General features: G+C 43.9%; 1 protein-coding gene across 1 annotated transcript in view; it reads left to right on the top strand.

Moving 5' to 3' along the window:
* Positions 1-11,946, top strand: part of ERBB4 (erb-b2 receptor tyrosine kinase 4) — a 976,023-nt gene extending 964,077 nt beyond the window's left edge. The window contains exons 27-29 of the mRNA XM_084642839.1: positions 5,469-5,516; positions 6,463-6,760; positions 11,062-11,946. Coding sequence (XP_084498965.1) covers positions 5,469-5,516; positions 6,463-6,760; positions 11,062-11,507 — 792 coding nt within the window. The 3' untranslated portion in view covers positions 11,508-11,946. The remainder of the gene's footprint in view (positions 1-5,468; positions 5,517-6,462; positions 6,761-11,061) is intronic.
* The last annotated feature ends 363 nt before the right edge of the window (positions 11,947-12,309 follow it).

Below are 12,309 nucleotides of genomic sequence, written 5' to 3'. Positions count from 1 at the left end.
ACCGAGCGAGATTGCAGAGGCTAGGCGATGGAAAACAGATTAGCAGACAGAGAGCAATAACACAAAGCAATACCCACAAAGGTCTTATTTACCTTTGTTTTATTGAAGCTCATTTTACACGCATGTTAGAAGTTATAATAGCTGTTATGTCTGTGGCATTTAATACCACAAGGCCCTCTGGAAGGAGGGAATGGTTTTGCCTGTTTTTATGTTTTGCCTGTTGTACTTTGCCTTGTGCTTGAAATGGAGTCACAGACCAAAGAAGTTGGAATCTCACATGTTCCTTGTGAGGGATGCTGATGGACCCTTAGAAATGCTGGGTTCTCTATGACCTATAATCAGGGTTTAAATTTAGGGGGATGTATATAACATAGATGTCCAGCCTACATGTTCAAAAGTGACCATTGATTTTTTCAGTCCCCAGCTTGAGATACTTTCTGAAAAATCAGCCAATTTTATTTAAAGTGCTGAGCATGTGCCCACCAATAATCAGACTTCCTCAAAAGGGATCTCAAGTTGAGCACCCGGACCTGGAGCAAAGCAAAAATCACTAGTCGCTTTCGGAAACCTAGGCCCTATATCGGAGGGAAAAGGCACAGTATAGAGTTCTGTTTATTTTCTATCATTCAGACCCTACTTATACTAAAACTTTTCTTTCCAACGAGTGTGTAAAATGCAAGTACAAACCGAACGAAAAATGTAATAATCCACAAAGTATTTTGTATCAGATTTATAATTTCAGCTATTGAAACTTCACCATTGGAAATATTAAAAGTATTCTGTGCCACCCACCCCCGCCCTCCTCCCCAGAATGTAATTTGCTGGCCAACGAAAAGAGACACAATAAAATACAAGTTGGCTTGGTTCTGAAGTACAAAAAGTTGTTTTTGAAGCCTACAAAATTATGACATCACATTGTAATTAGGAGGCAATTTAACAACATTTAAACAACAATTATATCACATTTTCAACCCACTAATTTGCACCACAGCTGTTCTCTTTGCCTCCTATTTTGGAAAAATGACTGCAGAGCTTTAATGATGGCAAAAAATAAAATGAATTTAAAAAGTAACTGCTCAGACAACAATAGATATGAACAGAGGCTTGTTTAGTAGTCTATGGTGAGAATTCTATGGTTAGCATTTATGGCGAGATAAAGGAAATGCATGAGGGAAACATCATTACTGTGATGTTACTTGGCAGCATGTGTAGTGTGAAGGTTGCTGACCAGAGGTTATGAGCATAAGCTACCATAACTGCATTCATGTTGGTATGTCCCCTCCAGATGTCTTGGAACGGGGTTATTCTAAGAGGGTCTTGTAATGGGTTATTCTAAGGGGGTCAGTTAATTTGTTACGGTCAGGCAGCGAATATTTAATTGAAAGCCTAATAGCCAAGAAAATATGGAGACAGTATAGAGCTTTTAGGGATGACTGCATGATTCATGGTTAATGCAGCAAAGCAAACCCATGGTTGTTTCATCTTAGAACAAACAAAAATAGAAGGTGTATTGTTGTGTATTCCTTCCCTATTATACAAATATGATTCCATTGAAACTGAATAATATAGTCGTTCCAGTTGCAAGCAAGTAAGGCAGCAAAAAGTCCTGTTTCCTCCCAGCTGACAGACAGACTCCTGTTGACTCAACTCTTTTTTTTTTTTTTTGCTGTCTGCAGCCTAGAGGCATACGACCCCCCCACCCCCCGCCCCCGTGTTGATTCATACACAGCGTTCCTCTGGCATCTGACTCTTTTACACTTTTCTAATCTCCTGGACAGCAGGAAGAATGTTGAGATGATCAGAGGACAGATGAAGACAAGAAAGCAGCACGAAGAGATAGCTAGAGAACTCCTATCCCTGATTCAGGTTCCTTGCTGTTTCCGAGAGTGCCCCTCTGAGATCATCACTCCCTAGTTCTCAATTCACAAAGGATCAATCTGCAATCATCAGTTTTGCCTGAAGCCTCTGTCTTCTCCACAGACTCCTGCTTGTCTACCTTCAGTCTTTGCCTCTGTCCCATCTTTTTGGAGTAGGCCAGGAATGTTCCCTGAATGTAGCATTTTAGAGGAAGAGAGTTTTCTTTTGAGCACAGGATCCTACCTTTCAAGTGCGCTGGTTCTTCCCTGGTGCAGTACTAGCCACTGCTGATCAGCAGCTGGCAAGTTGGGAAGCATCTTTTCCCAAACCTTTATCTGTCTCTTTCTCAGTTGCAGTCTCATTGCCAGATCCCAGCCCCAAAATAAAAAGCCTGATGGATGACATTATGTCTGGAGAACAGGCAAGACCAGTAGTGTTCAGATCTCAGTGAGCAGCTCTCCACCTCTTGTATCCAACATCTTTTTCCCTGCTTAAAAGGATATACTCTAGTGCCCCAAATCCACCTCCGAGATCCTACAGCTTGCAGAGATTGGTTGGCAGTGATCCCAACTCACAGACTGTATTCAAGTGCCTACTGCATGTCTCTCTGCTGCCGTGAACACACTCTTGTAAAGTGTCTTCTGGTTTCTCTTCCCCTAGCAGCTCCTCTTTACTCTTGGTGGAGATAGGTTTAGGGAGGAGTTGCAAAACTGGTAGCTTCCTTCCCTCTATAAATCTATTCTGTACTCCTTCATGACAAACAGATAAGTATATAAGCCTCTTGCTAACCCTAGAGCCACAGTGAGAAAACCCCCTCTTTTCTCAGAGGAGTCATCCCAAATTGCAAATATCCCTAGAGGTGGATGCAAAAGTCCTGAAACTCTCCTCCAAATCAGCCTTCCTAATGGGCACCATAAGTTGGGCCATCTGTCAGACGCTATGGAAGAGCGGTGGAAGCTGCCATGCCTCTGGAGGTTGCATTTCACACTGTTTTGCAGCTCAGGCTGCTCAAGGGAGAGGATTTTTTTGCACACAACTGGGATGGGACTGAGGCATTTTCTTGCTGACTCCTCCAAGTCCTCTTCATTCCCCTGCCTTGGACAGTGCTTTCCGTGCAGCTTGTATCATCCTCTGTTGTAGACCTGGCAGCAGCCACAGCTGGCTCAGAAATGATATCTCTCTTCCCAGAGCCAAAACTGTGCTGCAGCTCTGCCCTTCAGAAGTAGAAAGCAATTTGGCAAGGACTTAAGGAACACAGCCAAGCATTTCCAGCCTCCAACCAGAGCACCTGCCATGCTCATCCAGCGGCGTTATTTTATTCCCAGAGGAACTGTAGAGTGGTTGGGGATTACTTCCTCTCCGTCCATGTTTCTTCTTTCCTTTGGGGTTGTTTGAAGATCCAGGGTACCCACCACACTTATAAGACCAAATGTTGCCTTCATATGCCCTTGTATGGCTCCAAAAGGCCCTGTTTTGGCCCTGGAGGATAATTTCAACCTCCCCTGCTCCAAATCAGGATAAAATTCTCAGCAGGTTTCTCCCAAGCAGTCTAGCCTAATCAGTCCTGAAGGGGAGATAGCTTTCCAGGCCTGCAGCTTTCCCTGTTGTTGGGGCATTAGAGACAACGTTTTGAGCAGGCAGGGGCTGAAAGCTCCTTGGACACACCGGCCTTCAAATCGTTCTCCCAAGGGCATACGTTGGGACTTCTCCAGGCCCCTTGGCTCTCCAGATTCAGGGGCCAATCCTCTGCTCAGTGTGATGATCCAGGCTTCAGCTCTGGAAGCTCAGCTCCAGGAGCTCTTCAAGGAAATTACTGCAAAAGCCACTCACAGCTATGCTGTTCTTAGTATTGTTTCCTGATCCCCACAAAAGAGGAGATTCATAGCTCATTTTGGAGGCGTCTCAGTCATAAGCCTCACGTCCTGAAGTAGATTGCAGAGAGAAGGCTATCCTGTAGGTCCCGCCTCCTGAATACTCGCTTTGTTTGCTGGGCCTGAAAGGTACTGATGGTTGCTTGTCATCATCCAGCCCTCAGACCAGCAGTTATTTCGGTTTCGCAGACAAGCCTTTTCCAGTTCTTCATTCTGTCTTTTTGTCTTGGTTTCGCCCGTAAATTCTCACAAGCTGTTGACGGTCTTAGTCCACTGTACTGCCCTGTTGGGGGATACACATCTCTCCCTTCCTGGACAGTCTCTTTCACTACAGAATTAAAGACTATATCATGACGCATATGCACAGGGGGACTGAAATAAACCTGCACTGTTCGCTGACATGAGAGAAAGGTAGATTCAGGATTCCAGGTTCTCTAGAGGAGTGTGTTCAGGTGGTTACAGACCACTTCTGCTTCTGCCTCCCGCCAGTTGCTGTCCCTCCATATTCCTACCCACTGACTGGGGGAGGGAACGGGGACTTTCTGTGATATTGGTGTGTGCTACCGCTGCGTGCACTTTCTGGATGCAAAGTCCCCCCCCCCACACTTTGTCTCACATTTTTCATCTTTTTCCAGTTGAAAAAAATGGGCCACATTTTTTTAAAAGTAAGAAAAAGTGGAATTTTCCCCCTCACGGAAAGAAAACAAAAAATGTCTACATAAAGTATTTCAACTAAATTCAATTACCGGTAATTTTTATCAAGAACAAATATTAAAAAAAAAAAGAATTAAAATGAAACCTTTTTTCAAAAAATTTCATGGCAAAAATATTAGTTTTGACCAGCTTCTAGTGTGTGCAGACCTGGGGTGAGAGCCTCACTTCCATGCTGGCCTAATACAGCAGTTAAAAGAAGCAAAGCAGTGAAAAGAGGCCCTATACCAATTCCCATAGCATAGGTTCTACAGAAGATTGCACTGCCCTTCAAGCAGTCCCTTAAAAGCCCTGGCATATGAAGTATGCTGGGGGTAGAGTTTGGGGAAGAGGTGAGTCAGGAGCAGGGGCCACATCTGGAACAGGGCCCCAGCATGCAGATCTACCAAACTTGCAGGCAATGCTGGGGCCCATAGGACGCCCCAGAGAGGCTTCCAGAACTTACAGAGGCCCCCAGGGCTACGTAAAAAGGCCAAGGGCTTCTCCATCTCCTGGAGCAGCTCAGGATTGGGAGGGCACAAAGGTGGTTTAAAGCCACCTTAGCTCACCCACTGCCTGAGTTCAAAGTGTACATAGTTTTTACCCTGTCCTTGCTGGTTGATAAGAGTGGAAAAGGAAACTTTCTCTATATAGACCAGGCTGATTAGAAATGGTGGCACTCCACACCCTTCCCTGCTCTGCAGTGTTTTTCTGGGATGAGCCTGCCTTCTGCGTGCATACCTCATTCTCTCTGTACAATCTGTCCTTTCAAAAATTAAACCAAGGATATTGGCAAGACACACTCATCGCTCAGCCAGTGCAGCACCCATTCTTAATCAACTAGGGACAAATCCTGTGGTCCTTACTCAGGTAATACTCCCATTAACACTGAAGGCTTGCTGACTTCATTGGAAGTTTTGCTTGAGTAGGAATGGCTGGAATTGACCCCCTCTTCAGTAAACTTCACTGTTGTGCATGTTTTTCCCCATTAGTTCATAAGCTCATGTGACTTCTTCTTATATCCATCATTCCATTTTTCTTTCCTATTAGAGTGAACTTGGACACAGCCCTCCTCCTGCCTACGCCCCTATGTCAGGAGTAAGTATTTCACAATCAACCTTCATCCTTTAGGTTTTTTTCGTCTTTTTAAACCTTCTGTTTCCTCCCCTATTCTCTTCATAAATTGCCTAATTTACTCCAGTGCCAACCATGACCAGAATTAATACATAGGTTGGGCAAACATACAAGGTCGCTCTAATCCCAGTCTGGATTCATCAGGAAGCCCAGAGTTCTATGGTACTATGCATCCCAAAAGGGTGATCATAGTTCATAAAACAATCTAGGTAAAGTGTTTTGATGATTGTCTGTTTTGGCATGATTCTGAAAGTGATATGCTCATCCTGACAAGCCGTTCTTAGGTTGAGCCAAAGCAATGAGTTGATGCACCAATGGGAAGTTCCCAATGGAAACAGTATATCATTTACATGACTGCTCATTGACTGTTGCTACTTATTTACACCAAAACCAGGCCCACTCTGAATAAAGATAGTTCAGAGATGGGGGCCTTTTTCTCTCCTCTCTGGAGGAAGGTCTCCACCAGGTCAGGTTTAAGGTTTGTTGTTAGGAGAACATTTGTTCTTGCCAGCCCAATAGTTAAGGAGAACTACACATTATGGTCCCTGCTACTGTATATCTCAGTATTAAGCCTTGTATAGACTGGGGATTTGCCCTACTACCAGCTGTTGGTGGCCAGCAATTTGTGTAGTTGCATCAGTGTAAACTGGCAAAACCATTATTGTCTCTATTGGAGTTCCAGTCTGGCCGAAACCCAGGTACGCACAACCAGTGCAAATAGAGGCTTTGTGTATCTTCACCAGAGGTTGTAATGGTGGCAAGCCTCCCCAGCCTAGACAAGGCTTTGCCCATTCAATAAAATGAAGCATTGAGCCAACACTGATGTGAAACCAAAGGAGCTTCCACATCTGTGTTTAGTCAGTTGCTTTATTTTGTCCTTCTCTCTTGCACCACTTTGTCTTTCTCACAGAACCAGTTTGTGTACAGAGGTGGCGGCTTTGCTACAGAACAAGGAGTGCCTGCACTGTACAGAGCGGTTAGCTGCATAACTCCGGAGGCACCAGCCATCCAGGGGGCCACGGCAGAGATCTTTGACGACACTTGCTGTAATGGTACGCTACGGAAGCAGGTGGCCGCTCTCGCACAAGAGGACAGCGGCACTCAGAGGTACAGCGCTGACCCAACAGTGTTTGTACCTGAGCGGGGCCAACGGGGCGAGCTGGATGAGGATGGGTACATGACTCCGATGCGAGACAAGTCCAAAACAGGTAAACCGCTAGCATTTTGTGGTGAAAGATCTGACTGAGCCAATCACAAATTTTTGGCTGAAATACACACACACACAACCAATACCAGCGTGCATAATTACGTGTTCCTACTGTACCTAAATTCCTTCTGTGTTTTCCATTGGAGACGTTATTGTGGACTTTCCTATGTTTCTAAAGAACGTACGTTATGTGGCTGACACTGTTGAACAGCAGCTGAATTCCACTGCCCAATATATAGAGCTGGATTGTGACTGCTCAGCTGCCCAAGGGAGGTGAAAAGGACACAAGGAGCTTTGCTCATCTGCACCCTCATTCAGCAAAGCACTTGAGTGTGTGCTTAACTTTAAGCATGTCCTTAAGTGCTTTGATGAATCAGGGCTCAAGAGAGCTAGTCAAAAACCTTGTATAAATTGTCTGATTGGACTGTTTGGGATTAGTCACTGTAGCCTCCTGAGAGGGGGAAGGAAGTGTTGAGAGTGGGGATTAGTTGCTTTGGAACAAGGTGTAGCCTGATAGATTTTTATACTGATTATTGATTAATCTCTGAGCCTGCAGTGGTCAATATGGTTTCAGTCTCGTGAGCGGCTACAGCATCAGGAAGATTGTTACCAATATTATTAGAATGAGTGAGCCAAGGAACAAACAAGAAACAATTGCAGTTTATCACAAGTCCCTTTATTAACAAATCCGCTGAGCTGATAAGCAATCCTGCAAACAGTGAAATACAACAGCAGACAGAGAAGTAGTACAAAGTGTCTGGTCCTATGATTGTCATCACTCACAACCGCTGAATGGGAACCCATTAGTCATTATCATTAGTCATTATCTTCTTCAGCATCATCTTCAGCATCCTCTCCCATAGCACACAGGCCGCTTTATACCTTTTATAATGAGTTACACTGATGCCCATTGGGGTTCATATGTATTTATGAAGGTTTCAACTCCTTTTCCTTTGGTGCTTTCACACACCATTACATTTGAGGTGCCCTGTTTCCCACAGGTTAACTTGTTAGTTCCCATTATACTCATTAACATTTAGGTCCCTCAGTCACCATAACAACTTGTGGTTAGCACATCTGCTGACGTAGGTCTGCAAAAATCCGCAAAGTCTTCTAACCAGCTTGAGCTGGTCCATTGCAATATACATTTCCTAAATACCAGCAGCTAACACATCTATTACTGAAACTGTTTCAGCTTGTGACATAGGGTCACTCATTGGTTAGCTACTCATGTCAGCATATCTTTAGGCCTGTGGCCTTGTTTGGCTAAGCTAAATATCTTACAGACCTAAGGCCTCTTGGCCCTCTGTTATAACATTAATTAATACTGATATTTCACCTCTATATCCTAAATGTACCTGATCTCTTTAATCCTTGGCTACAATGGAATATCGCACATTGCACCCTCTCCAAAGGTGCAGCATGAGCTACCCTGTTCCCTGGAGACAACGGCCTGAATCTCCACTGCCTTGCACGGGGTTCTCCACTCACTCACACCAGAGTGTAAAGGACACACTAGGTGCAAGGCAGTGGAGATTCAGGTCTATTGTGCCTACTTCCCAGTGAGGTGCACACCACCCCCTATCCAGGGCTGTGGCTTAATGCCACTCTTAAGTGCATAATCTAATAAGATGCATTGGGATCCTTCAGGACGAAAGACAACATCCATTCAAGAAGCAGATTTTATCCAGCTGTTTTTGGACTTGAATGAACTGGATACTTCTGACATTTCTCACTGCAGATGTCCCCCATCAGTGTTTTTTCTTTTTCCTATAGTTAACCTCCAAGCAATTCCATTTACAGTCCACTAACCTTGCAAAGAGCTCCGTTGACCTCTTGGTCACCCTGACCTCTCTGCATCTGATGTGCTTTGTATTTTACAGTGAAACACTGTTTCTCACAGAGCGCTGTTGAGACCCTGGAGGTCAGTTAACACATGGTAACCAAGGCCTGAGGGCTACAGGCTCTGACCTTGGGAGAGAACTTGCTAACAAAGTTGCCTTACTCCAGAAGGGGTGTGCAGTATCTCACAACCATCCAGCCTCCTAACGTTTTGTTCCTAATGGGTTTCTGTTGGAAATTGAAAATCCTATGTGCCGTTGTGTGAGAGTGACTTAGCCCTCTTCTTCCCCCCGAGCACCATGTGCCATTAACCTTTCCTCATTTCAGCTGTGACCCTCAGTATTGTTTACATCACAGTGTTGACATTTTGTACTAATTTCACACAGTCCTACTCTCCGTTTAGTGCTAGCTCAGGAACTCTTCTATGTCCCTCTCCATGCTAATTAGAATCTTTGTTCCTCCGCATTCTGAGGCCCTTTGTCCCTCAGTCGGGGCAGCTTTTAATCAGTCAGATAGCTGCGTTTTTAATAAAACAGCCATACAGGGTTAGACTGTGGAAAGGTTTATTGTACAGAGGAGACTTAAGTGGAGGTAATGCTAATCTAGCATTTTCCAGGTAGGGATGCTGAGAGAGTGGTGAGTTTCAGTGACTTAGACAAGGTTGCACAGAGAGTCGGTGGAGGAGGCAGGCATAGACCCCAGTATAGATTCATAGATATTAAGGTCAGAAGGCACCATTATGATCATCTAGTCTGACCTCCTGCCCAATGCAGGCCACAGAATCACCCACCCAGTCCTGCGACAAACCTCCCACCTATGTCTGAGCCACTGAAGTCCCCAAATCATGGTTTAAAGACTTCAAGGTGCAGAGAATCCTCCAGCAAGTGACCCATGCCCCATGCTACAGTAGCCTCCTTCCAGTTCTTTCTTCACTGGACCATACAGCCAGCTCTTCTAGAGAGTGGTTAGTGGTTAAAGCACTGGGATCAGAGAGATCTGGGTTTAGTTCCCAGTAGAGCTGTCAAGCGATTAAAAAAATTAATCGGGATTAATCGTGCTGTTAAACAATAATAGAATACAATTTATTTAAACATTTGTGGATGTTTTCTACATTTTCAAATATATTGATTTCAGTTACAACACAGAATACAAAGTGTACAGTGCTCACTTTATATTTATTTTTATTACAAATATTTGCACTCTAAATAACAAAAGAAATAGTATTTTTCAATTCACCTAATACAAGTACTGTAGTGCATTGTCTTTATTATGAAAGTTAAACTTGCAAATGTAGAATTATTTACAAAAAATAACCGCATTCAAAAATAAACCAATGTAAAACTTTCGAGCCTACGTCTGCTCAGTCCTACTTCTTGTTCAGCCAATCGCGCAGACAAACAAATTTGTTTACTTTTGCAGGAGATAATGCTGCTAGCTTCTTGTTTACAATGTCACCTGTTTTGGATCGTTATCAAGCAGAACCTGTCATTAGCATGGAAGCATGTCCTCTGGAATGGCAGTTGAAGCATGAAGGGGCATATGAATGTTTAGCATATCTGGCACACAAATAACCTTGCAATGCCAGCTACAAAAGTGCCAGGCAAATGCCTGTTCTCACTTTCAGGTGACATTGTAAATAAGAAACAGGTAGCATCCTCTCTCATAAATGTAAACAACTTGTTTGTCTTAGTGATTGGCTGAACAAGAAGTGGGACTGAGTGGACTTGTAGGCTCTGAAGTTTTACGTTGTTTTGTTTTTGAGTGCAGTTATGTAACAAAAAAAATTACATTTGTAAATTGCACTTTCACGATAAAGAGATTGCACTACAGTACTTGTATGAGATGAATTAAAAAATACTATTTCTTTTGTTTATCATTTCTGCAGTGCAAATATTTATCATCAAAAATAATAATATAAAGTGAGTACTGTACACTTTGTATTCTGTGTTGTAATTGAAATCAATATATTTGAAACTGTAGAAAAACATCCGAAAATACTTAATACACTTCAATTGGTATTCTCTTGTTTAACAGTGCGATTCAAACTGCAATTAATTGAGATTAATTTTTTAATCATAATTAATTTTTTGAGTTAATTGTGTGAGACAGCCCTCATTCCCAGCACTACCACGTACTCCCTGGTGACCTTGGACAAGTCACTTAGTCTCTCTGTTTCCTGTCTTCTGCCCTTTGTCCATCTTGTCTGTTTAGGCACTAAGCTTTTTCGGGCAGGGATTGTCTCCAATTATGAGTCTGTACAGCACCTAGCGCAATATGGCCCGGATCTCAGTTAGGGCCTCTCAGCACTATTTGATAGTAGTGCCGTGAAAATAAGCAAAGTGTGCTGTAACCATTGGGAACCTTGGTCTGAAGTTTACATTCACATGAGCTGCCAGGCAGAGATGCTTGCTGTTGTGTGAACACATTACCATGTGTTGACATGCCTTCTATCTTTTTTAGATTACCTGAACCCGGTAGAGGAGAACCCATTTGTCTCTCGACGAAAGAATGGCGATCTTCAAGCTCTGGACAACCCCGAGTATCACAGCGCCCCGAACGGGCAACCCAAAGCAGAGGACGAGTATGTGAACGAGCCGCTGTACCTCAGCACCTTTGCTAATACCTTGGAAAACGCAGAGTACCTGAAGAACAATGGGCTTCCTTTGCCAGAGAAATCCAAGAAGGCCTTCAACAACCCAGATTACTGGAATCACAGTCTGCCACCGCGAAGCACCCTCCAGCACCCGGACTACCTGCAGGAGTACAGCACAAAATATTTTTACAAACAAAATGGACGGATCCGGCCCATCGTGGCAGAGAACCCTGAGTACCTCTCTGAGTTCTCCCTGAAGCCTGGCACTGTGCTTCCCCCACCACCCTACAGACATCGAAACACGGTGGTGTAGTGACATCAGTATTAAACCAGTGGAGAGGCAACCCCTGCTAGCCACCAGTCTCTCTCTCTCTTTCTTTCTCTCTCTCCCTCAAGCTTCCTCTTTTTGCCGATCACTCACTTTGATATTTCCAAGTAGAAGGACACCTTTGAGTCATTTGCTGATCGGGTTGGGAACCTAGAAGGAAAGCAAGAAAGACTGAATGAATGCACGAAGGCCAAAACCTGGCATTTCTCACCTTCCGCAGACCCTGAGGGTCAGAAGGTCAGACAAGCCAGTGAACACCAGTGAAGGCCAGTGGCAGCGTTGCCTGCTGCCAAGTTAGTTCTCAGTGATTCAACTCAGATGCTGTAGGGGAAGCCACCCCGTGTCTGTTTCTGTCAGCAGGAACTGAGGAGAGCCTATTCAGCATTCCTGGAAATCGCAATGCAGTTTCCATTAAGGGGGGGAAAAGGACAATTTTTATATCACATGTGATAGCGTAATAATTGCGATTTCAGAATCCAATTTCTTTCTCTAACACTTTCTATCCTGGCAACTGAAAACAACTAACCCAGCTTTTCATAACCATTCAGTTCTTCCTCACAGCCATCAAAGAAATAACTCATAAAATAAAAAATGAGGAGACTTTGTCTCTGGCCAGTCCCCTCTTCTTAGCCACTCCCACGGTTTTATCCCGTTGCCTAACTGCAAAGACTTTCACTCCAAGCTCCTGTGCATGACAGTGCAATTTTTTTTGTCTGTGTCGCCATGATGACAAGTATTTTCAACACAAAAATCCCGTCAGGAAAGAAGGAAAACACAAAAAGCTCAC

This window comes from Lepidochelys olivacea, assembly GCF_965140295.1.
Source record: "Lepidochelys olivacea isolate rLepOli2 genome assembly, chromosome: 11".
Lineage (NCBI taxonomy): Eukaryota > Metazoa > Chordata > Testudines > Cheloniidae > Lepidochelys > Lepidochelys olivacea.
This window is presented reverse-complemented; position numbering and strand designations above follow the sequence as displayed.